Here is a 22,952-nt window from a genome sequence, read left to right as displayed (position 1 = left end):
AAACGGTTGCTGCTGTTTTAGATAGTCTTGTTGTTTAGCCCAGGCTGACCTCAGCCTCTTGAGTGCGTTCACAGACATTTAATGCCTGAAGCTTGAGAAGTGACTGGTCTTTAAATGCTGTTATCTATACCATTAGTATATTTAAATAGAAAAACATTTTTGCTTTAACCAAGTACATACTTATGAAAATAAGTTAAAGCAAGTGGCAAACTTCTACCTCAAAAGCATAATTTCTCCAATGGGAAAACAGAGAAAGAATATGGAAGATTCAGTCCACAGAGAAAAAAAAATTAGAAACAACTCTTAAATATATGGAAAGTTGTCTTAATGTCCTTTACTGGAAAACAACAACATCAACAAACCCCAAACACCAAGATACCATGCATTTAAAAATTACCAGGCTGGCAAAGAAATGACTGCAAAGTAGATTGCTCTAGGCAAGGCTGTGGAATGGCGGGTGCTTTCCAAATGTGACACTCCAAGTCCACAGGTACACCAAGAGTGTCAACAATGGTGGGAAGAGCTGAGATGTCCCCAGTGGAAACTGGGACACACAGAGGCTCATCTAGATGAGGGAAAGCTAGACAGTGTGAAGACGCACCACCACATAGGCCTGCACAGCTTCCCTGCACGTGCTGTGAGAGGGCACCGGCGTTCGGTAAAAGAGGCTGCACTTAAAAAACCTGTCTTCTTTTCTTCAGAACATGGTTTCTCTATGTAGCCCTGGGCTGCCCTGGAACTTGCTCTGTACTTGCTCTGTAGACCAGAGTAGCCTCAAACTCAGACCTGCCTGTACCACCACTGCCCAACTAAAATCTGTATACTCTTACTTGCAATGTGGTCTTAGAATGTTTCTAAACTTGGACATAAAATTTACCAACGTCAGTCCTAAGGAGAAGGCAGATGGAGGTTACAGGTATGATCATGTTACCTACTCAAAATATTAAATTAGAAGATATTTAAATGATTACAAAGAGCAAAATGAAAATGACGAACACTGTGCTGCGTGATGGCCAGGAAACACCAACTAGCCCCCAATAAGGAGTTACGAGGGGGCCACGTGTCTTCTTCTAACCCCGGCCCTAAGCCCCACACCCCACAGCGTTTGCAGGCCAGGCCACAAGGTCTCACTTCCTGTGCCCGCCTTGTATTTGATCTTTGGCCACACTTAACACAGTTAGGAATACAAACAACCAGAGCCAAATGGCCCTGCCCTATGACCCAGGGCGCTGAGGTGTATTCTCTCTTCAGGAAGCAGACTCTCAGGCTGTTTTCATACAGAAGTCAACACGACATTTCTGGGCCTGCCATGGAGAGCTCCGCAGGTTCCCCGATGTCCGGGAGGCTAGAGAGCTGTTATATCTCACTTACCAGGGATGTGGCTGCCCATGTACTTGATGTGCATCTCGTGGAGCCCGACTTCGGTCGGGGCATATCTGACAGTGACCGTGCCATCTTTGTTGTCCACGATCTCAGGCGTAGCTTTTTTCCCAGAAGGCATATGTACCTCTCCTGGAGAACACAGGGACACAGGGGATTGGGCTCACTGGCGATCTTTCCCCGTGACGCAGATGTAACACACAGATGTTTTTACTACAAAGGGTTTCAGGCCCCAGAACACTCATGCTGCTTGAAACATCCAAGTACCACAGGGGGAAATGGAGGCTTGCTTTCTATGGCTTCCCCTCGGAGTCCATGAGAAACAGAAGGCAACTACAACTCATAAATAAATGAAGGGCATCTCCATCAGGATCTGAGAAGACCATAAAGTAACAAGGGAAGCAGCAAGGAAAGAGAGGCTGGGCTTCCAGACAGGGACTCATAAGACAGACCTCAGTTTTTCAGGCTGTATTTGGAAAAGTGAGTGGATAAGAGGAAGCAGAGAAAGGGGGGAAGCAGAATCCTGGCAGTGACTCGATCTAAACAGAGAAATTCCTACCCCAAGGAAAAACACAAGTTTCTTCAAGACGGTAATGCAAGCTACAGGTGAACCACCTTTTCAGAGAAATGCATTCGGCAGTCTCGGGGCTGAAGTATGGCAGTCACCTCCCCGGCACTGTTTTGGACTGCAGACGCAACAAAGAAAAGGCAACTCTCACAAGGGATTACCTGTAATTTCGCCTTTCCTGACAGCAAATGGAATCACCAAGTCAAAGGGCTTAAAGCCTAGGCCGTTCATGTCACTCACTGGGACATAGGCCTCTTCAGTCACCTAAAAAGAGGAGAGACTAGTCACTAAAATATACAGCAGTATGGACTTGGGAAGCCACAGAGGCAGAACCACTGGGAATTCTACAAGGCAACAGAGCTTAAATTTGGGGGTGTAGCCATCAGTGTATTGGTGGGCTTTGTCTGATTGGGGTAGAGTTGGAAGGACTGGAGAAGTCCCACTAGTTTGCTAGGAGCTGCTTGCTCTAAGAGCGTGCTTGTAGAATTCCCAGTATCACCCACAGGAAAATGGAAAAGGGAGAGAGCAATGTCTGTATCCCAAGAGGCTCCACCTGGGAAGGTTTAGTTGCTTGTGGCCTGGAAAAGAAGGTGTATTTTAAGTGGTGCGAAGTGGCAGCGGGTGACTTTGCCCCTAACAGAAACCAGATGCACAAGAGGTAGCTTGGAGTCAGTAGGAGCTGTGCCAACAGCCATCCATCTTGTTATTTAAACACGGGGGAGAAACTGCACCCAGCATGATCACAGACACGATGGCTGGCGATTCGTGGGGAGCAGGTGGCGGCATGGAGGTGGATCTTAGAGAGAAAGTGGGACTGTGGTGATGGGGTGATCAGTGGGGGCACACCAACAGCCAGGACACCAGAGGACGTAAGCGATTCCCACAAGCAGGCAGCAGCTTTTCTAAAATGAAGATTGAATAAACCCAGAAATGCAAAAAGGGAAAACAAAAACCAAAGTGTACCCAGGGCCTGAATCCAAGGGGACATGCATTTACCGGTGCCTTCTCCACGGCCGTGACCTCCCCATCGGTGGCCTAGTCAGTGGCAAATGGAAGTTAAATGGGAATCACACCAGAGGGATATTGTTACCCAAGATCCTACAGCTTGAACTCTATCCCCTTCCCCACTGACCCAGCAGGCGCTGTTATTAAGGAGTGATTCTTTTTTGGGGGGCAGGATCTCATGTGGCTCAGGCTGGTCTTAAACTCTCCATGTACCCAAGGATGACCTTGAACTGCCGGCTCCCCACCTCCACCTCCTAAGTGTTGGGATTATAGGCATGTGTCACCATATCCTGTATGAACAATAAATTCTTTCTGCCCTTTTAGAAAGAAAGCTGTCCTCTCTACAATTGTCGCAGGCACTTGTCCTTTGAACCCATAGTTCATGAGTAAGTGATGTGTACAGGATCTACAAGTGGTGTCACGGGAGACTAAAGTAAGCTTTGTAGCTACTGGTCAGATTGGCAGCAGTAAATGATGTCATTCTGTATATGTTTCTCATACTGGTTAATAAATAAAGCACTGTTGGCCAATAGGAGAGGAAGATAGGAGGGACTAGGAGACAAGGAGAAAATAGGAAGTGGTAGGGAGGAGTCAAGATGGAGAGTCTGGAGAGAGCTGGATGCCAGCCGCCTCCCCGGTAAGAGAAGGCCATGTGAATGGGTTACTACTTAAGACAGAGCTAGCCAATAAGAAACTAGTACATGGCCAACAGTATAATATCAAATAGAGAGTCTCTGTGCATTATTTGGGGCTGGCGGCGTGGCGGCGGGACAAGACCAGTGGCGGCGGGCGGAAAAACCATACACCTTACAAAATGAAGTCTGACAAATTACTATGGAAGGGTGGGCATCCACGGCAGCTTGAAACTCAAGTGTTCACTGTGTAAATATATAAAACTGACAGGCGTCATCCTGGCAGTGAGCTGGAGGAAGAGGACTTTTTTTTTTAACTTCATGTTTTGCTTGATGTATGTGTGCGCGCACTTGATGTATGTGTGCGCGCACACACATAGGTGTACGTGTGTTCATATGAACACACATGTGTATTGAGTAGAAGTCAGAGCTCCACACCTCAGTGTCTCCCATTGCTTTCCACCTTATTTTCTAGTTTTATATCTATTTATTTGATGTGATATGAGTGTTTCACACATACATACATACATACATACATACATACATACATTTCGTGTGTGTCTGGTGCCAGCAGAGGTGAGAAGGCAGCACCAGAAGGATAGTTGTGGGTTCTGGGAATCAGATTCAGGTCCCGTACAAAAGCAGCAAGTACTCCAAACCACTGAGCCATTCCTCTAGCTCCTACAGCTAGGTTTTGTGATTGGGCACTGGGCTTTCACTAAACTTCAAGCACACTGATTGGCTAGACTAGTTTATCTTTTCCAAGATTTTCCTGTTTCTGCCTTCCAATTACAGGCATGTGCTGCCATGCCCAGATTTTTATGAATGCTGGGAATCTGATTTCATGCCATGCTTGCACGATACCTACTTTACACACAGAACCATTTTCCTAACTTGAGAAATGTCTTTAATTATTAATATGGTGGGGTTTTTTTCATTTGTTTGCTTTTTATTATTATTCTTTCTTTTAATGTGGAGGGTTTAAATTGTTTCTTAAGTAGGTTTTTTAAAAGATGATTTATTTTATGCACATTGGTGTTTTGCCTGCATGCCTGTCTCTGTGGGGGTGTCAGATACCCTAAAAGTTATAGAAAATTGTGAGCTGCCATGTGGGTACTCAGAATTGAAACTAGGTCCTTTGGAAAAGCAGTCAGTGCTCTAAACTGCTGAGCCATCTCTCCAGCCCCAATAATTAACATTTTAAGGTTCTTGGGTATTTATTTTTAAAAAAAGATCCTGATCCAACTGACCCAACAGGTAAGTCCTCTTCAGCTACAACAAGGAGCAAAGAAGCTGCCATCTGCAGAAAGGGCTTTACTGACACCCAGATTTGCCTGCAGGGCCAATTCTGATCCAGTTCTACTCAAAACCAACAGAAAGGCCTTTCAAGGCTATATACATATAGCCTTGCAACTGAGAACTTTTCAGTGGTGACAAACCATCTGCTCATACAAGAATTTATATGCCACATGTATGTGACCAGGCCTGTGGTCTCCAAGACATTTGCTACCAATGTGGTGTTAGGTGTCCATGTTCTTCCAGCCTTGAGCCTACAAAGGCAGGAAAAGAGTCCAGTGAAGGGGCTACAGTGAGTGAACACTAGATGCCCTTAAGTTGGGAGCACTTGGAGCTTAAGGAATGCTCATTTCTAATAAGTTTGGAAGCCTCCACTCCAGGCCTCTGAGTCACCTGCTAATGTGGTGTTCAAATCTTTATCTTGATTTTTTTCACTTAGACCCCTGCATCTGGGGTCTCTCATCCCCAGCCCACCACAGCAGCATTAGGACCTCTGCCCAGGGGTTGCTGCTCTTCTGCCCCATCCAAGTCGAACTAACAAGATCATATCTACCATGGGATAAAAACAGTGTCTTAAAATGACACCTGGCTGGGTAGTGGTGCCGCATGCCTTTAGTCCCAGCACTCAGGAGGCAGAGGCAGGCAGATCTCTGTGAGTTCAAGGTCAGCCTGGTCTACAGAGCTAGTTCCATGACAGGCTCCAAAGCTATACAGAGAAACCCTGTCTCAAAAAAAAAAATCAACCAACCAACCAACAAACAAACAAAAACCAACAACTGGGACACTTCTCTAAATAGCACTGACATTCCCATTGTAATCTTTTCTCCCCCATAAAAGAAAAGCACTCTCAAATGGACAATGTCCAAAGTTGACAAGTGTTTACATATTTGAGATATGAAAGAGCTTCCAGACCTCTGGCAGGAGGTTTATAGATAAACAAACATGGAGCGGAAAGAGATCTGTACAACAGATTATAGATGGGAACAGAGTCCCTGGGCTTCTGTTTGAAATGCACTCTTTGAACCCTTCTCCATTGCTGTACAACATGAAGTAATTAGAAAGCACTTCTTAGGTAATGGTTGGAGTCACGTCACTAGCAGCCTAGGACCTGTGGTTGGGTGGCTGTTCTACATCAAAGGATAAAATGAGGGAGCCCATATGGCACCTGGTATCTGTCTACACTGGGCAGTCCTCATTGTAACAGGGCAAACAGAGCTTGTTTCTGAGGCTGAGGTGGTAATTCTGCTACAGTTCTACCGTGCTCTTGGTGGAAGAACTTCAGTAATAGAGAAGATCTAAAAGGGACCAGGAACTGAAAGCCTTTAGTTTTCAGTTAATTGTTAGCCCAAATGTTTGCACAATGGTCCTCTTCTAATCCTGATCTTCCTGGCTTCAAAAGAGAAGACATTTCCAGGAGGAAATGTATATCTTGAGATCTCAGAGTCAAGGGTGTAGACAAAAGAACATGAGCATCCTTCTCCTCTACTGTGGAGATGCAGGAGGAGGCACATGCATTGTCTTTACTGTCTTCCCTTTTTTCCCCCCTGTAAAACTAAGCTACCTTAAACGAGGACATTGCTAACTCCCTTGGCATGACAGATGCCTCCATAACTGAAGATAGTTCCCCCAAAATTGGCATTTCTAGAGATTATATTTAGGGTCAAGACCATGAGGAAAGATGGCCTAGTAAGGGTTCAACAAATGATGGCTGTTACAGTATCTGCTAGTAACAGCTGGCTCAGGAGAAGGAACTTTGCTTACCATGACTGTGAAGGGACTATTGGGAATATCAACACCACCAAAGCGCACATAGATCACATAGGTGCCTGGCTTGGCAGCAGTGTAGAAAATGTCATAGGTCCCATCTTCATTTTCAATGACATCAGCCTCAGCCTCAGTGCCATCTGGGGTCAGAATCGTGCAGGTCACTTTCCCCTTCCCAGCAGTCTTGGCGTCCACTACAAAGCCCACTTCCTCGCCAGTTTTCACAATGGGGGCAATACCAGGACCTGCAGAAGGCGAGAAGAAGATCAAATCATTGGCTGTCATATGACCTCAGAACCGGTCATACTATGATGTGCTTGTTTATCAAACTTTCACCTTCTGCCAGGCAGACGGGCACCCCAAAGATCAATGGGAAGGGTAATGTTCAAAGGAAGATCTGATCAAACATGTCCTTGGCTTTGCAACCTCTCCCCAAACAGACAGCCAGTCAGCCTGTCTTTCTGACTCTGCTTTGCAAAAAAGTATAATAAAGTGTGAAAGAAAAACACACTATTCAAAATGTGTGAAGTGTAGAAGGGCAATGGGGAGTGCTAAGAAAGCTGCTCACACAGTGGCAAGTGCAAGGGTGGAGCTGGTGGTGGATGCCCTGACGCAACAAGACGTGAGACCAATAGGCACCATCAGACCAAGGAAAACATCCCTGCCTGAGCTAGGACAGACAGGTCTGCACAGCCAGAAGGAGGTCCCTATCTCTCACTAAACACTCTCTGAACCAGTTGTTAGGGATCGATGCATACAACAGAGTGGCTGTCTGGCCAGTGTTTTCCAGTTTTTACCATGGATGAGACAAAAAGGGCCAAAATGAGCAAGATGAGATCAGAGGGCAGACCATATCCTGGGTAGGCATACATTGAATTTGCTTTTATTATGATGAGTAAATGATTTACTTGAGTCAGTGATTCATGCATTTTTTTTCTCCAATGATCACTTGATTGATATTGTGTGTGTGTGTGTGTGTGTGTTTCCATGTGCAAGCATGTGGGCAGGTGTGTATGTGTGTGAGCCTGTGCATGAAGATCACAGGACAATCTGTGAGACAATCCTTTCCTTTCAATGTCTAGGTTCTGGGGACTGAACTTAGGTTATCAGGTTTATTGGCAAGCATCCTTACTCACTGAGCCATCTCGCCAGCCCAGGCTTCATGTTTTAAAATCTGCTAAAGCAGCAGCACCGAGCTGTAGGAGTTGCTCTTAGAAAGGCACAAAACTAGGTGTGCTGATGTATGCACAGAATCCCAGCTCTTGGGAGGCAGGAGTAGGAGAAATTGCATTTGGCAACATCCTCTGCTACACATCAAGTCTGAATGAGGCAAGCCAGGATACATGAGACCCTGTTTGTTTTTTTAAATGGAGAATACCATATTGGATTAGTATGACAGCTCAGTGGGTAAAAGAATCCGTAGCCCCTTGATGTAAGCCTGGCCACCTGAGTTCAACACTTAGATCCCCCACTGCATAGAGTCAAACAGCCATGTCTAAGAAGCTGAAGCAAGGGAGGGTAAAATAGTCATGAATTCCTGAGAGGAAAATCCCAAATCCTTTCATGTATTTCCTCCCTATTGCTGATCTAAGTAAGATGCTATTGAATGAGTACTGAATAAATGAGCCCAACGCTTATAGAGGCAAAAATATATTGTTTCTTATGGCAGTTTCCATGAGAGTCCTCAAATACTGCCCCCCTTCTAAAGTGTGTAGGAGCTCCCTGCCCCAGCATCATGCCCAGCATCTTTCCTGCCTGCGTTTACCTCATTTCTGTAATAACCTGTGATGTCATGTCACCCCAAAAGCTCTTCACCCTATGTAAGCATGTCTGGTGCTCAGAGAGCCTAAGCAACCTTCAAAGGAGGGCCAGGACACATACTCCAAACCCTGATGCTCCCCTGCACTCACCTGTGGCCAGGCACTTGCTGGCATCCCCTGTTTGCGTGGCCCGGATACGGTAAGGAGAAAGTGGAATGTTGTCTCCACCATAGGTGACCCCAATCATATAGCGTCCAGTCTTATCAGGGATATAGGTAACGGCGTATGTGCCATCTTTACTGTCATGGACAGTGGCTCTTTGAGGCTTTCCCTCTTGGTCCTGTGAATCAGAGCAATGCTATCTGGGATACTGCTACCAACATGGAGAAATCGATCAGAGCAAACCATGCTCTTTAATTAACACCTCTACAGGTGGGAACAGACAGAAGCTTAGTGATCTTGTTCTGCTGCATTTGGGTAGGAAAGGAAAGGAGCACAGATCATGGTATGTCTGTCAAATAGTATTTGAGCATCACATAAGCCATAGAGACATTATGGTAAAAGCTTAGCTACTAGTCCTCCTTTCCCTTCCCTTCCTTTCCCGTTACTAACAGGACATTCCTCCTTGGCTAGGTGCACCACTGAATACAAACTTCCATATGCTACCTATCAGCTTTGCCACCACACAGCCATGTGACTGCAAGACCGGAGGAGGAGGGTCTTCTCATAAGACAGATCATCCATCTACTAGAGCCATTGTCCTTGCTTCTGTCATCTTCTAAACCTGATGACCAGAGCAATGGCAGGCTCATGGTTCGGCTCATGGTTCATGAGGAGACATTAGGGACAGAGCCACACTCTAGGTCAGAAAGTCATAGAACAGCCAGGTGGCTCTGGCTTTGTTCCCAAGAAAAGATAATCCTTTGTTAGAGGCTCTGTGGTATGAAGAATTTTAGCCCTAATCAACCCAACAGGCAATTAAAAACATTTAAAGAAGAGCTGTAGTAACAAAGGACACAGAATGACTGGGGCCACACCCACCATCCTCCTCAGATCCTGGCACAGCAGAGACACTGATTGTAAAAAAGCCCCAAAACATACGCACTAGGGAAGAAATTAGTCATTAAGCCTCTGTTCTTATCCATTTCCAGGATATTAAGTCTTACTAATAAGACTTGTCTCCACTCTCCTCCATCATAAACAGCAAAACATCCACAGTTACCGTGATCTGGACAGCAAGCAGGCCTTCACCAGCATCTCTGGCATCAATCGAAAACTCCACAGGAAGGCTGGCAGGCACTCCATAGGAACTGAGGCCAGGCCCTGAGGCAGTCACTTTGCTGGCATCATATGTGGGAAGGACCTTGACCTTGAAGGGACTGGATAAACATACAGAAGCCCTGATCAGTAAGGATACAGGTCAGCCCTGCCCTACCCGTCTCTTGTTTACAAAGAGCAGTGGCTAAAAGGAGTATCTCTGCAAGAGCAGGGTTAACCAAAAGACCAGAAGGCCATTGGAAATACAGAGCTATGAGGAACAAGTCCATCCTAGTTTCTATAACATTTGCTTAATGAGAAGTGAGTGAAAGGCTGGCACTGGAGTAGTGGTTACCAAGCCTGAGGATGGAGAGGTATGAGGGGGGATTGAACCCATGCCTGAAGGCGGAGATGCTCACCTTCGGGGGATCTCTTCATCAGCATATTTAACGGAGACAATGTAGGGCCCCTCCTGAGATGGGGTGTAGGTCACTGTGTGTGTGCCATCCCCATTATCCACCACATTCACTGGCTCCACAAGGCCTGAGGACAGAAACGAGAGGTCTGGCTAACAACCTGGTCCCCCCTTCACAGCCATCCCCAAGAGCTGTTGCTTTCCACTGAAGAGTAACACAAAGGCAAGCAGGACATAATCACAGGATCCCTAAGTCACAGTAGCAGAATTGACACCTCTAGATACTCAGCCTGGCATACTGCCCTACAGTACAAATAAGAAGACCATCCATGCCTGTTGGTGGAAATAGCTACATATTCTTTCAAGCTCGTTAGCCAGGTTTGGTGTGGTAATTCTATCTTAAAGCCGAGAGAAAGTGCCAAAGTGTGTAGAAACCTCAACAGCAAAAAGTAAGCAATGGGCTGTCCGATCAAGACTTGTGACCTTCTTTCAGCAAAGAACACAATGGCATCAACATGCTAGGATACAAAGTTACAGAGTAGGTAGGGTGCCAACCTCAAAGAACAGGAGGGCCACCAACAGAATGCTACAGGTGACGGTTAGCGTATATGAAAGCCTAATTAAAGCATGCATTACACTGATAAGATCCTAGACCCCCAGCCCTGAACACGAGGTCAAGGAGGAGTCAGTGGCTGGGGAGGTTAATCAAAGCAGGGCATGCTCATTAGCAGAGCAGGTGAAGTAAGGACAAGTTAGTGTTAGAGGTGGGGCCAGCTAGAGGCAGCTGCTAATGGGAGAACAGACTTCAAACCTGTCTCTATAAAGGCAACCTTTGGGATGGCTTTAAAGAGTCTGAAATGGCTTTCAAGGGACTGTGCTATAGCTGGGAATTCACCACATCAGCTAAAATTACAGGGCTGTCACTCGAGCTGTCCTCCATATTCGAGGCTGCTATGTAAATAAAGTCTCCCACCCCCTCAGCTCGGAGGCTTCCCTAAAGGAGAATCCACCCCATGACCTCATTCTCCCAGACAGCTTCTGCCCTGAGCTTCAAAGGGCAGAACCTCCTGATGAACTCCACTCAGGAGGTTTCCCTTCAAACAAAAAGCCTCAGCTTGCTACTTCTGGAAGCCACAGGGAGAAGAGGCGGAGGGAAACCTAGATTACTTAAGAAATCAGGCATACTAATTTATATGGAGAGAAGGGTATGTGTTAAATACTGGAAGAAATATGGCAACAGGTTTCAGTATTTCAGGGATGTCCCCAGGTGGCCCACTAGTCACCTAAACCTTACTTCCAGATTTGCAGCAGTGTGGGCAAACTGTCAACAAAACCCATTCCCTAAGAGACCCTCTCTCCAGGGGGTTGAGAAGATGACAAAGCTATATCCCTGACTAAGATTCTGGTATATTCCACAGCGACACTGAGCACCTGAGAGGGATGGATCATCTGCAAACCCTATCTCCTGTCCACACCCAGACCATCCCTGGGCACCTCATACATGCTAAACAGGTTAACAGTGCAGCCAGGTGGGCAGTGCAAATTAAAGCCCACACAGCACTTCCTTTGACAAGCTACTTGGTAAGTGAAGTTATGTACAAGCCTGAAGTTCCAGTACTCAGGAGGCAGAGGTAGGAGGATCGCCAGTTTAAAGCCAGTCTGGGTTACTTGGTTAAATCATGGTCTTGGAATACCAAAGCCTGGATGTAGCTCATTGATAGGACACTTGTGTGAGATGGGTAAAGCCCAGGGTTTTGTCTTCAGCACACAAAATGAAGAAGTTGAATTATAAAAAGAAACTTAGGACTACATTAATAACAGGAGAAACGAACTTGAGATATATAACACACCAACTTTTCCGCTGGCTTGCTAGAACGAAGAGCAGTAAGTTACTTGAGAGAATATAACTGTAAGTTCATGAGCAGTCTCACAGGAAAGCACCTCCTCTGAGTCACAGTTGTCTCTACCCATGATGGGTGCATGTGGGTGGCAGGCAGGGTGCAGACTCACCTCTTGGGCCTAGGACCCTCACTTCTAGGGGAGCTAGGCCAGCCTTACTGCTGTCCACTGTGAAGGACTGCAGGATGTGAGCTCGGACACCAGAGCCCAGACCAGGGCCAGCAACTTTGACCTTGCTGGGATCCACAACGTCTTTTGCAGGAACTCTGAAGGGGCTGCCTGGAAGAATCACAGGATTTTGAGCATGAAGGAATCAAAACACCACCCAATTAGACCCAGAACGGCACTGCTGTTCTATATGGACACCGACTATATGAGCCTCAAGTCAGTTCAGCCTGCCTTACTTTGGGTGCAACTATGTGACCACAGCTATTCCCACATCTGTCACGCAGCAGCAGTAACCACATGTAGACATAGGATCTGGGACCTCAGCGAACCTTCCAGGAAGCCAAAGCGGGGCAGCAAGAGCACTTCCTTCTAACATCCTATGTGGCATCAGTTGGGAGGTAATCAAGGCAGACCATGTTGGGAGACAATGAATTTGATCTGCAGGTGAGCAGCAAAAGCTTCCCAGCAAGAGGGAGCAGCTAGCATTCAGGGGAAGCTATACCTGGGGGGAATTCCCAGGAAAGCAAACAAGCCGCTACCAGGTTACTGAATGTTTTGGTGGCTCTCAGGAGTTATCTTGACTGAACAGCCTGACGCTAAGGCAAGCAACACCTTATGCTAAGTGTAGCTGGCTTGGGGGAGTTCTGGAGTTCAGAGGAAAGTGATATTCAACTCTGGGAGGAGACAGAGCCTGAAGCACAGGACAGAGGCATAGAGGAGGAGGAGAATGGAGGCCAAAGCTTAGTGGTCGGTGGGTGTATACACAGAAGAGCAGAAACGAGCAAGTAGGCCTTGCAGTCCACATCCAACCTCTCTCCCTCCTACATAAGCCAGCACCTTCCAAGGATACATGGCTGCTCTGGTCTACGCTCCTCTGGTAAAGCCTTTATTTCCTTAAGGTTAAGTTGTGGTATGCTGCATGAATGGCTGCTGGGGAAACCTGAGGATCTCTCACTTTTTAATGATGGCTGTTGTAAAGACTGGTAAAATATGGTGAATCCCGCAAAATAAAGATTTTTAAGTGAAGCACTAAAAATAAACCAGGGCAGAACCAGGATTGCCAATAGGGCTTCTCCCACACAGCAGGAGTGCCAGTGTCCCCAGCAGCCTCTGGATGCCAAGTACGTTGCCAAAGAGGTCCGAGTATCATGTGTCCTGCATGATTCAAAAGGTATGGCAGTTGCCAGACACCTACCATGGAAATAAATGTCTCTGTTGTATATCTCAGAAAGTTCCCACTTTGCAGAATGAGGGGTTATAAACACACTTACATGAAGAACTGAGACCCTTGGCAAAGATGAGCACTGCCTTCCATGCTGGGGTTTAGTGAAGTAAGAGTGATGTATTTGGGAGTGATACTTGGGAACTCCGGTGTTAACAAGTAACAAGAGACTATCTCTGAGGCCAATCAGTAAGTCAGAACCTCTGCTGCAAACTGTCTGGACTCAGCTTGAGAGCAGCCTCGAAGCAGTACACAATGGTCTGACATGTTCGGATACATCATCTTTGCCAGTATCCTGTTCCCTGTTCCAAGTAAACATCATCAACTGACCAGAATCCTTCAAGAATCCCAATTAATCAAGTGGTCTAGGCAGCTTCTGCCAACAGACCCACAGCTGGCTCACTACAAGAAACCAGTAAGTTATTTATTATAGGTAAGATGGAGTATTCAACTTAAAATAATATCACCACCTAGCATGTAGGAGGCAGGAAGATTCCAAGTCTGAGGTTCTGTCTCAAAACAAAAAAATAAAGATCCACCAGAGGTTTATATTAGAAAAAAAAAAAAAAAAAAAAAAAAAAAACCAAACCCATATTTAATCATCCAAATCTCCAGGAAAGCAAACAAGATGCTGGTAGGTCGCAGGATAGTTCAGGTCTCAGGAGTTACCTTGGCTAGGTAACCGGACACTACGATGAGCAGTCTTATACTAAGTGCCTCTGTCTGGGAGAGTTTTGGAGTTCAGGGGAAACTGATTCGGCTCTGGGAGGAGACGGAAGGTGGAGCATAAAGACCTATCACCTCCCCTGGTGCCCCTTTCTTGTTATAATCATTTGCTTCTGATCACTGTGAGAGAGAGAAAGGGAGTGACTGTGTATATGTGTGCACATTCACACAGGGCAAGAGAAGAGGAGATGAACAAGGAAGCATAGGCCAGCAGACAGCTGAGAAACCCCCCAAGGCCAGCAGTTTATGGGCCCCTCAATATTTTTACAGAAAACATTCCATTGAGGGGGATCCACATGAGCCTGGAAGTGTCTTGCAGTTTCATCCCCTTGGAGACAAGACACATCCTGGCTCAGTAACAGCCCTAGAGTTCTCAGACTTGCATCCCAACACAGTCCAAATTCTTCAACACTCTTCGGCATGTATATGCACATGGGATGGGGTCATTTTTATCTTTTCTTTTTTTTTTTTTCTTTTTTTTCTTTTTTTTTTTTTTTTTTTTTTTTTTTTTTTTTTTTGGTTTTTTTTGTTTTTTGTTTTTTTGTTTTTCAAGACAGGGTTTCTCTGTTTTGCTTTGGAGCTTGTCCTGAAACTAGCTCTGTAGACCAGGCTGGCCTTGAACTCAAGAGAGATCTGTTGCCCTCTGCCTCCCTAGTGCTGGGATTAAAGGTGTGTGCCACCAACGCCTGCCTGGGATGAGGTCTTTAATCAATCTACTATGCAATCAGAACTGGGACTTGCTGGAGATGCCTCTCCATAAAACCAAAATGAGGGCTTTCATACTTAATCACATCTCTATGCTTTCAGCTTACTACATTGATTCTTAATCAGGGTGATATTTATCTACAAAGTTAAAAAACAATTTCCAGACACTTTTCGTTGTCACAAATGAGGGTTATTTGTCACAGGTATGCATCTAGTAGTGGAGGCCAGAGATGTTGACATGACAACTCTTCATAATCAGTTCCTACACAGGATGCTCAGGCAGATGTGAGAAACCCTATTTTACACTGAAGGTACAGAAATATTACTAAATAGCAAACAAATTAATAAATAAGAATTTGTATTAGTATGCCTTTGTCAGCTGCAAAGAAAAATCAAGATACATAGTAAAAGCCAAGCCCCAATGTTTTGGGGCCTGAAGAAATGGCTCAGTAATTAAGAGCACTTATTGCTCTTACAAAGAATCTGGGTTCAGTTCCTGGCACCTGGAGTTGGGAAGCTCACAACTCCAGTTCCAGGGGGATCCAAAATCCTCTGGCTTCTATGGGCCGGTACATACATATGGCACAGATGAGCTCCTTCTACCACACACACACACACAATTAAAAAAAAAAAGAGAGAGAGAGAGATTTTTTTTTTCAACTTTGTGAAGAATGAACTTTCCCTTAACTCAGAAACCAAGTCACCCAAACCACTATTTCTAATGGAAGGTCCAAGCCAACGCTTTCTACGATGCTACTGGGTTTCACTGGAGGTTGTCCTATTCTTGGTGCTGTGGTCATTGGGAAGATTCTCTCTTTAAGGTATTCCCAAATTCTTTCTACTAAAGAGATATGAGCAAAACCAAATCTGTTTTCCTCCGACATCATTTTTTCTTGGAACCACTGCCCAAGGGATGGCTTACCAGGGATATGGACACCTCCATATGTGATATTAACATCGTAATCCCCTGGAGCAAAAGGAATGTACTCAGCACTGCAGCTGCCGTCCTTGTTGTCTCTGCAGTGTATCTTCGACTCCGATGGCCCCTCGACAGTTATGCCTAGCCCACCAATTCCTGCCCCTCTGGAAAGAGTATGTGGAGGGGAGTGAAATGTGAATAGTCCATGGCAGAATTCATTTTTAAAAACTTTCATAAGCTATCCTATTTAGTCAACTTGACTCAACCAATGTGGCAATCCCTCTCAGGCAGGGAATTTCTCAAACATTTCATATCGAGCTATATATAGACAGTCTTGACCCTCTCCTTTCCATGCTTATCCTTTGACTGTATTTCCTGTTTATTGCATAGGGTACAATAACAAATCCAACATAGGTATGCACTTTAGGGTACTGAGCCTATGATCTACCATTGATCTATAATCATATCCCTTTGGAGTTAATATAATAGGAATGCCTCAAATGTTTCATTTACATATAGGATTGGTTATATATTTCTGCATCACTAATTAAGGAACTTCTATTCAGTCCTAATATACTTAGCATCTTAATGACTATCATCATTTCTGTTATACTTTTAGGTATACTTGGTCATTCTCTGTAACATAAATCTCAACACAAGAAAATGTTTAATATGCCTTTAAAAGTACATCTTACCAGACGTTGAAAGACCACATATGTAGGACATAGCTACAACTTTTTTCTCTCCTGAGACAGTATCTCACTCTGTAGCTCAGAGTGGCTCAGACTGGCTCAAACACAGAGCAATCCTCTCATCTCAAGCTTCCAAACCTTTAGTTGTTGTTGTTTTGATTTGTTTCCATACTCAGTTAACTACTTAAGGATCAATACTCTGATCCCAGAGCACTGCCTACCTGGTTACCACTGTGAAGACATTAGATTTGTTGGTAAAGGCTTCTTTCAATCCAGGACCTTGGGCATGGACCCGGGATGGCTGGCAGCCTTCAGTTACAGCCACTTTGAAGGGACTTTTTGGGATTGGCACATCATCGTATGTCACCTCCACCACATGGAAACCTGCCCAAATACAACAAATAACACGTGTATATAGTGTCACTACTTCAGACTGTTATCTAGTACTTGACAGACAGCACACTAACTGCTACTTGAAAAGAGTAGATTAAGAACATAGCAATGTAGGGCTGGAGACCGATGGCTTGGTGGTTAAGAGCACACATTGCTCCTTTCATGGATCTGAGTTAAGTTCTCAGCTCCTACATTAGTTGGCTCACAATCAGCTATAAACTTCAACTCCAGGGACTCTATTGCTCTCTTCTGCCCTCCCATAGACACATGCACACACGCACGCACGTCTACACAGTTTTAAAAAAAGAAAATATAACGTCAGTATAATCTTATTTTTTGAAAGATAAAACTGTCTATGCTTTTTGTTCACGTATCACATACCCTGCCCCAAAGCAAAGAGCACTAAATTTGTATTTAAGGCAGTCACCCTAGACAGACTATGCTGATTTGGGAAAACACTATCTAGACATTAAAAGACCACAGGAAGCTTAGACAATACAAAAGCCAGGTAGCCACACATACTGGAAGATATCTGTAGAGAATATTTATGGGATCATATATGCAAGAAAAGGGATAAGTAGTGCTTTCCTTTTCTTTTTATGATTTCCTGGTTTCTGAAAAATTTAATAATCACCACTATTATTCAAAAATGAAAAACTACAAAAAATGTACACAAATCATACATGGCATGACTCCACAATCTGCTCAGGTGACACTGGGATTTAGCAACATATAACATAAGTCCAGTATCTTAGTTATGTTTCTACAGCTGGGAAGAGACGTCATGACCATGGCAACTCTTGTAAAGGAAAACATTTAATTGTGGTAGCTTTAGTCCATTATCATCATGGTGGGAAGTAAAGCACTGGCAGGCACACATGGTGTTAGAGAAGGCGCTGAGAGATCTATGACTCACAGGCACTAGGAAGTAGTTTGAGACACTGGGTATGGCTTGAGCATATATGAGACCTCAAAGCTCACCTCCACAGTGACACACACTTCCTCCAACAAGGCCACACCTACTCCAACAGGGCCACACCTCCTATTACTGCCACTCTCGTTGGGGGCCGTTTTCTTTTTAACAACCAGTAAAGCAGGCATTGACTAGCCAGTGGCCTGGCTGGGGAAAGGGATCTTTTACATTTCTGATTAAAGTGCATGGTTCTCTGTTGAGACAGGCTGTATAAAACGGTTCAAGTACATGAGTACAAGAAGACTTGGCCAAACAAATGGCCAACACAGCTCCGAATGAATAAGAGTCTCAGCCAGAGAGGAGAGGGCTTACCTTTCTCAAACGGTGTATATTCTACCTGGTAGGTCCCGTCAGCATTGTCCTTGACAAAGCACTCAGTGGAGGCCCCTGAGGGGTTAGCAATGTGAGCTTTGACGTGGTCACCTCCAACCTGGGTCAGGGACCTTGAGTCAACCGTGAACTCTGTTGTGGCCTCCCGAAACACATCTGTTGAACAACCACATAGATAAGAATGTTGCTGGGCAGTGGTGGCACATGGCACACATGAAGCAGAGGGAGGCAGATCTGAGTCTGAGGCCAGCCTGGTCTACAGAGCAAGTTCCAAGACAGCAGGAGTTACACAGAGAAACCCTACCTTGAAAAACAAAAGCAAAAGAAAAGTATCACCTTGGACCTAAGCACCCCCCCCCAATAAAGACTCTTTACACCTTGGAATACATTAAGTATAATTTTGGTGCCCTAAGAGTGGTTTTGATGATTGTAAAAGTCAAGGTAGACTTGGCCAAGTGACAGCAAACTGCTCACACAAAGATGAGGATTAGGCCAAGTGCAGTGGTCCACTCAAGAACATGAAACAAGGGAGCTGTGAGTTCAAGACCAGCTGAGGCTACATAATGAGATCTTGTCTCAAAACAAAAACAAAGGTAGAGAGACCCAGGATGAGGGCAAGGACAGACTAGCTCTGCTCTCCATGTAATATTAACACATTTTACATTATTTAATTCCAACTAAGTCCCAATGACATGACAAAAAATATTATCAAAGATGTCTGGCTTTTCCAAACAAAAACTGGAGATCAGCTGAGAATGCTCGCCCCCACCACCAAGGAGAAACAAAAACTAGGGGCCCGGTGGAGTGCAACCTCTGGAAACAATGTGATTCCCATTTTCCTGTACTGGCCCCTTGCTTCCTACCAGTCAGCCACATGAGGCAAGGGTTATAGGTGAGAGCCTGACCCCGGGGAGGTAGCTGAGTTTGTTTTGGACTCACCTTTCCCTTCTATTCCTGGTCCAAAGGCTTTGATCCCACTAGTGTCTACGGCGGGCTCCACCTTGACCAGGGTGGGAAAGTGTGGCACGAGCTCACCGCCATACGTCATGGTCAGTGTGTACATGCCAGCTGTCAGGGGCACGTAGGTCACTGCGTAGGTACCATCTTTGTTGTTCTGGATAGAAACTTCAGCTTTTGCCCCTGAGTCTGAGACAGCTTCAAGGCCCAGAGTCCCGGGCCCTGCTTCTGAACAATCCACACTAAGGAGTCCAGCTTCACCTGCTTTCCCATGTTCAAGGCCCGGGCCTGATGCCACAACCTTAGAGGGGTCAAATGGCATTTCAATGTCGGCTTTGAAGGGAGACCCAGGAATGTGAACTTCTTCAAAGAGAATGTTGACAAAATATTCTCCAGGTTTTGTGGGAAGGTAAGAGACTGAGCAGGTCCCATCACCATTGTCAGAGCATTCGATTTTAGCCTCACATGGACCTTCCACAGTTAGACCTAACCCTCCCGTTCCAGCTCCTTTGGTGTCAATGGTGAACTCAGCAGGCTTGCCTACGAGACCTCCTTGAAGGCCAGGACCATGGGCCTTCACCTATTGGAACAAAGAATAAAGTCACATCTATCGATATCTGCTATCATCATCACTCAGTCATGCTTCCACCACTTGTGACCACAAATCACACATTAAATATCCCATATCTCTAGGGCTGGTGGTCATGCGCACGCACACATTAATACACGCATCAGTCAGGGTCCAAGAATGCAATCCAACTGCTCAAAAGGACAGGTGAGAGAGAAATAGCCCTTAGCACAGGGCCAGGTGGTGAGGTGGTAGGCCTGCCCTAATGTTTCATCCTCCCTAACGTCCCAACGCACACATGCGTGCACACACACATCTCACTCTCTCTCTCTCTCTCTCACACACTCACACACACACACACACACACACACACACACACGAGTTGGCTTGAAGAAGGTAGGTAACTCACAGCAGTTTGGGCTGTTATAGATTCATCAATAAATGTTACATAATAAAACTGTGTATTAGAAGAGATACCTTTACAGAATCCATGCCACTCAGGCCACACATCATCTGAAAGGAGGAGACTGGGAATAAGGATAAGATATATTTATGACTGCTAGGATAGCTTCTGCAGGACGAACTTGGTCTGTGTAATGGACACTGGGCTTCGGCCTCCACATTCTTGCATATCCCTATGAGCTAGTACCATTACTATGCTAACCAATAATAAAGGATTCTCTCATCAAAGCTTTGCAAACATGAGCAGGGGGGTGGTTCACATTTTTGGGGGAGTCAGGCACACTGAACTGCAGAACATCTGTCAGCCATTGAGAGCTCACATTCACCAGACTTTCCTGCATCTTTTGCAGGGAGGACTCGAAATCACATTTGGCAACACCAGGGCAACCCCGAACTGACCTTGGTGGGATCTGGTGGTAGCGAGGCCTCCACAGTAAAGGGGCTCCCAGGCACTGGGTGTCCATCATAGGTGATGTCTACAGCAAACAGACCCTCCTCCCGAGGGATGAATTTGGCTGTGCTGCTCTCCCTGCCAGCTACTGGTGCGACCAGGCATGGCACAACCTTCCGAGAAGGGCTCAGGATTGTCACATCCAGCTTCCCCTGGCCTCCTGCCCCCTTGGTGTCAATGGCAAATTCCTGATCCTTCCCAACCTCAACTCCTGTGGAAAAGGAGACAAGCTAAAGTGAGGAGCTGTCCCTTGTCAGCAGGAAACAAGACAGCGAGGTAAAGATGGCCCACTGGACACGGAGTTGCTACAGTAAATAATGGCTGATGCAAGGATAAAAAGCAAGACTAATACAGTAACATTTAAACCTCAACAACTGGCATAAACACAATACAATGAGTCATTGACACTGATAATTACAGCCGTTTACTAAACACAATTTCAAATTACATACAACTATGGGCTGTTCATTAAGAATGAGTGGCCTTTACAGATGGGGAAACTGGGGCTCTGAGAGATTAAGTAACTCATCCATGGCAACATATCTAGCAGATCACAAAGCTAAGATACAAACAAATTCATCTAACCCTACGACCTTCTGTGATAGATTATAGTTACTATAATCCAGGACTGTCTACTTCTTCACTTCCTCATGTTAATAATCTTGCATGGAAACACACAATAAGTCAGTGTTTTATTATACTAACTCCTGACAGAGAATTCAACCTATTACCATCCCCACCCACAATAAGGCAGAAGTCACATAGCTGGTAAAAATTCCGAGAATTGACTTTGATGCCTTTTAACATAGCAAGATCTTGCATATTAAAAAGGGTAAGGGAAGAAAGATGACTCAGTGGTCAGGAGCATAGACTGCTCTTGCAGAAGCTGGAGTTTAGTTCCTAGCACCCTCATAAGGCAATCCACAACTGCCTGTAATTACAGCTCCAGGAGATGGACAACCTCTTCCATACTCCACAGGCACCTGCACCCATGCACATATAAACACCCCACACACATAATAAATTTTAAAATAATAAAAATAAATCTGAAAACAATCTTTGCATGGCAAGGCTGCAGGACCCCAGGTGCTATTTTGACAGAAACAAGGAAAGGGTTTCAGCCAAAACAAAAGCATTAGTAACAGGACCCTGCCACAACCAGGAAAATCTCAACTTGGGACAGGGAGGAGCCTGCCAAGGCCAACAGAGTTGCCCACGGGCTGTAACCCAACCAGGCAGAGACTTTCCCTAATGGGCACCATGTTTTTCCTGTTCTGCAGTCAAAACTTGCTGTGCTAGGGAAAGAAGAACCAAGGGGACACATGAAATGTCTGGGTGATGGCTGTCACATGCTCACAGCCTTTTGTTCCCAGCCATAAAAGCCAGCACAGACCTCACTTAGCTTCCAGAACAGGAGCTAGCCTCACATACAAGTGCATGCAGAACATAACAGATGAAGGTTCTCACTGAAGGCCAGCTGAGACCCTAGGGAACTTTCAGAGGGGGATAACCTGGGGTACAAACTCTAGGTATGCAGACTTGCCCCACTGACTTGATAGCCCTGAAATCAGGAGAGCACACAGTACTGAGGGGCATCTGGTTTGGGGCTCTCCAAGCAGTTAATTGCTTTATGATTTCCAAAATATATCACTGGCCAAAAACTATAGACAGGGCAGGATAACTTCAATGCATAATAAATATGGCCAAGTGTTTTCTCTAGATACATCTATATGTGTAGATGCAGGAGGGTGTGAAATAAGATACAAGACCTTATTTAAAATCCAACGACATTTCAAAATGCATCAGTTGACTCTGAACTTTGGTTAATGGTAGCAAGCAGGATAAGGTACATCCAACCTTCAACTCACAGGTTAGACGCAGCCTTATTCTGCCTAGTACAGACACCAATTCAGCCCAAAAGAAAATCATTACCTCACTTAAAACATTAAGAGATTAAAAACAACAACAAGAATGACAAACCTCCTCAACTCTATGGTTCTTGAAAGTGAACTTTGGAGACGATAACAGTTTTGCAACGGCAAAAGATTGGACACTTAAGCATGTTAAGACCTTCCTGGTGAAAAAAATTGGCTTATATATCCCTTGGATTAGAATTATTTTAAGAGCGGGTGTAGAAGCTAAGTGAGCAAAATATACATGTTGGTACTCATACTATACTATTCTCTTTATGTTTTAAGTTTTTCATAATTAAAAAAACAAGAACAAATACATTAACAGGCTGGGAATACAGCTCAATGACAGACCTGCCTGGGTGCTACAGCTTTAGTATCACAAAAACAAAAAAAAAATCAACTTAATTTGAACATAAATAATGATGTTACAATGCATTTACAACAATGGGTACAAGCTGAAGGGTAAGGGCAGAAGGGGAAGGTTATGGTTTCTAAGT

At 45.1% G+C, this 22,952-nt stretch overlaps 1 protein-coding gene across 4 annotated transcripts in view; it reads right to left on the bottom strand.

Moving 5' to 3' along the window:
* Positions 1–22,952, bottom strand: part of Flnb (filamin B) — a 138,975-nt gene that overhangs the window by 29,543 nt on the left and 86,480 nt on the right. For 2 of the 4 annotated variants that reach the window (XM_051206683.1, XM_051206680.1), the window contains exons 20-32: positions 20,491–20,753; positions 19,044–19,641; positions 18,087–18,260; positions 16,630–16,792; positions 15,720–15,880; positions 12,088–12,255; positions 10,082–10,205; positions 9,628–9,784; positions 8,556–8,745; positions 6,643–6,890; positions 2,912–2,983; positions 2,110–2,212; positions 1,372–1,512 (exon numbers count right to left, since the gene is read on the bottom strand). In XM_051206683.1, coding sequence (XP_051062640.1) covers positions 1,372–1,512; positions 2,110–2,212; positions 2,912–2,983; positions 6,643–6,890; positions 8,556–8,745; positions 9,628–9,784; positions 10,082–10,205; positions 12,088–12,255; positions 15,720–15,880; positions 16,630–16,792; positions 18,087–18,260; positions 19,044–19,641; positions 20,491–20,753 — 2,562 coding nt within the window. The remainder of the gene's footprint in view (positions 1–1,371; positions 1,513–2,109; positions 2,213–2,911; positions 2,984–6,642; positions 6,891–8,555; positions 8,746–9,627; positions 9,785–10,081; positions 10,206–12,087; positions 12,256–15,719; positions 15,881–16,629; positions 16,793–18,086; positions 18,261–19,043; positions 19,642–20,490; positions 20,754–22,952) is intronic. The other 2 variants (XM_051206681.1, XM_051206682.1) reach the window with 2 other exon arrangements.

The sequence above is a fragment of the Phodopus roborovskii genome, unplaced genomic scaffold, assembly GCF_943737965.1.
Source record: "Phodopus roborovskii unplaced genomic scaffold, PHOROB, whole genome shotgun sequence".
Taxonomy (NCBI): domain Eukaryota; kingdom Metazoa; phylum Chordata; class Mammalia; order Rodentia; family Cricetidae; genus Phodopus; species Phodopus roborovskii.
The sequence above is the reverse complement of the archived record's forward strand: the minus strand, read 5'-3'. Positions and strand labels throughout refer to the sequence as shown.